Source organism: Anser cygnoides, chromosome 5, assembly GCF_040182565.1.
Source record: "Anser cygnoides isolate HZ-2024a breed goose chromosome 5, Taihu_goose_T2T_genome, whole genome shotgun sequence".
Taxonomy (NCBI): Eukaryota; Metazoa; Chordata; class Aves; order Anseriformes; family Anatidae; genus Anser; species Anser cygnoides.
Genome location: NC_089877.1, coordinates 40,439,412 through 40,441,266, shown reverse-complemented (window position 1 = coordinate 40,441,266; position 1,855 = coordinate 40,439,412). Strand labels below are relative to the sequence as shown.

Sequence of the window (1,855 nt, the reverse complement as noted above, 5' to 3'; positions counted from 1 at the left end):
GGGTCCGCAGGCGGCTTCGTCTCGGTGGCCGTGTGCGCACCCAGCGCGACTTTCCATAGGAATTACAGCGTGGACGGGACTCGCTCGGCGCTCGCCCGGGCCGTCGGGCGACGGGGTCCCATCGGGGGCGGCCGCGGGGGCTAGCAGCCCGGCCGGACGGGCACCTGGAGCAGCAGGACCTGCCTGCCCTCGGGCGGGTGGCACTTGGTGGCGTGCCGCGCCAGCCCCGGCGCGCTGAAGAAGGTGGCGGGGCAGTGCTTGCAGGGGAAGCCCTGCCGCTCGCCGCCCCCCGCCGCCGCCGCCCCGCCGCCCTCGGGCTGCCCGGCGGCTGGAGGCGGCGGCGGCGGCGGCAGCAGCAGCTCCTCCCGCACGGCGTGCCACAGCCGGTGCTTGTCCCTGATGTCCGCCGAGGGGAAGCGGGCGCCGCAGAGGTGGCAGGCGAAGGCGAGCTGCCCGCGCTCCGGCGGCCCGAAGGCGGCTGGCCGCGCCGCGCCGTGGGTGCCCAGGTGCTTGCGGAGGTAGGCCTGCCGTCGGAAGCGCTTCTGGCAGCAGGGGCAGGCGAACGCCTCCCCGACGGGGCCGGGGCCGGGGGCGCCGGGGGCAGGGGCCGGGGCTCCGCCGGCGCTGTCCGCGCCGCCGCGGTGCTGACGGGGAAGCGGCGGCGGAGGCGGCGGGGGAGCGGCGGCGGGGCCGCGGGGCCGCCGCTCGGGGCTGTTCTCCTTGCCCGGCGGGGCGGCGGCGGCGGCGGCGGAGCCGTCGGCGCTGGGGCCGGGCCGCGGCTTGTGCCAGCGGCGGTGCGAGGCCAGGTTGGCGGGGCAGCTGAAGATCTTGTGGCACTCGGGGCAGCGGTACTCGACGCGCACTATGCGGGAGCAGCGGTGCTGGGCCAGCGCCAGCGGGTCGGCGTAGTGCTCCTTGCACAGCTGGCAGATGAACTCGCCCAGCGGCGTGCGCCCCCCCGACGGCGGCGGCCCCGGCCCCGGCCGCCCCTCGGGGCCCTCCTCCTTGATGCGCAGCCCCAGCACGGGCGAGGTGGTCACCTCGTCGGCGAAGCTCAGCTTCCGCGTGGCCTTCGCCTTCTTGCCGGGCGCCTTGGCCCTCGACGGCCGCTTCAGCGCCGGGCTCGGCGGCGGCGGCGGCTGCGGGGCGGGCGGCGGCGGGGCGGGCAGCGGCGTGCGGGGCTGCAGCAGCAGCTTCTCGGCCGGCGGGAAGGAGGCGGCCAGCGGGAAGGACTCGGCGGACGCCGGGGAGCTGAGGCACCGCTCGAAGAACGCCGCCCGCGGCCCCGCCGCGCTGCACGGCCCCGCCGCCCCCCAGGCGCCCGCTCCCTCCGCCGGGGCTCGCAGCGGGCCCCCGCCGCCGGGGCTCCACGTCGCCGCGGGGGGCGCGGGGCAGGCGGCGGCGGCGGCGCCCTCCTCTTCCTCGCCCTCCTCCTCCTCCTCCGCCCCTTGCCGGGCGGCGGGGCTTCCCCCGGCGGCGGCGGGCAGCGGCGGCGACGGCGGCGGGTCCCGGTCCCGCTCCCGAGGGCGCGCCCGGTAGGAGCCGCCGGGGCGCCGGCTGCGCTTGACGAGGAAGCCGCGCGGCATGGCGGGGCCGGGAGGGCTGCGGGAGCGCGGCGCGCAGGGCCCGCCCGGCCTTTATACCCCCGGCGCCCGCTCCCGCCCGGGCGCCCTCCTCCCTCCGGCGCCGGCGGCCAATGAGGGGCTGGGGCCGGCGCTGGCGGCCGCGGGGGAGGAGGCGGCGGCAGTGCCCCGCCGGGCCCCCGCCGGCATCGCCCCGTCGGGGCTGGTGCGGGGCCGGGAGGGGAGGCGGAGCCGGAGGGAGCGGGGCCGCTTCTGCCGCTCGGGCCTGAGCT

The 1,855-nt window shown here is 81.0% G+C and overlaps 1 protein-coding gene across 1 annotated transcript; it reads right to left on the bottom strand.

The window, feature by feature from the left end:
• Window positions 1-1,586, bottom strand: INSM2 (INSM transcriptional repressor 2). The gene has a single exon (XM_048059701.2). It carries the CDS (start codon window positions 1,584-1,586, stop codon window positions 141-143), a length of 1,446 nt encoding a protein of 481 aa, XP_047915658.2. The 3' UTR covers window positions 1-140.
• Window positions 1,587-1,855: the final 269 nt, after the last annotated feature.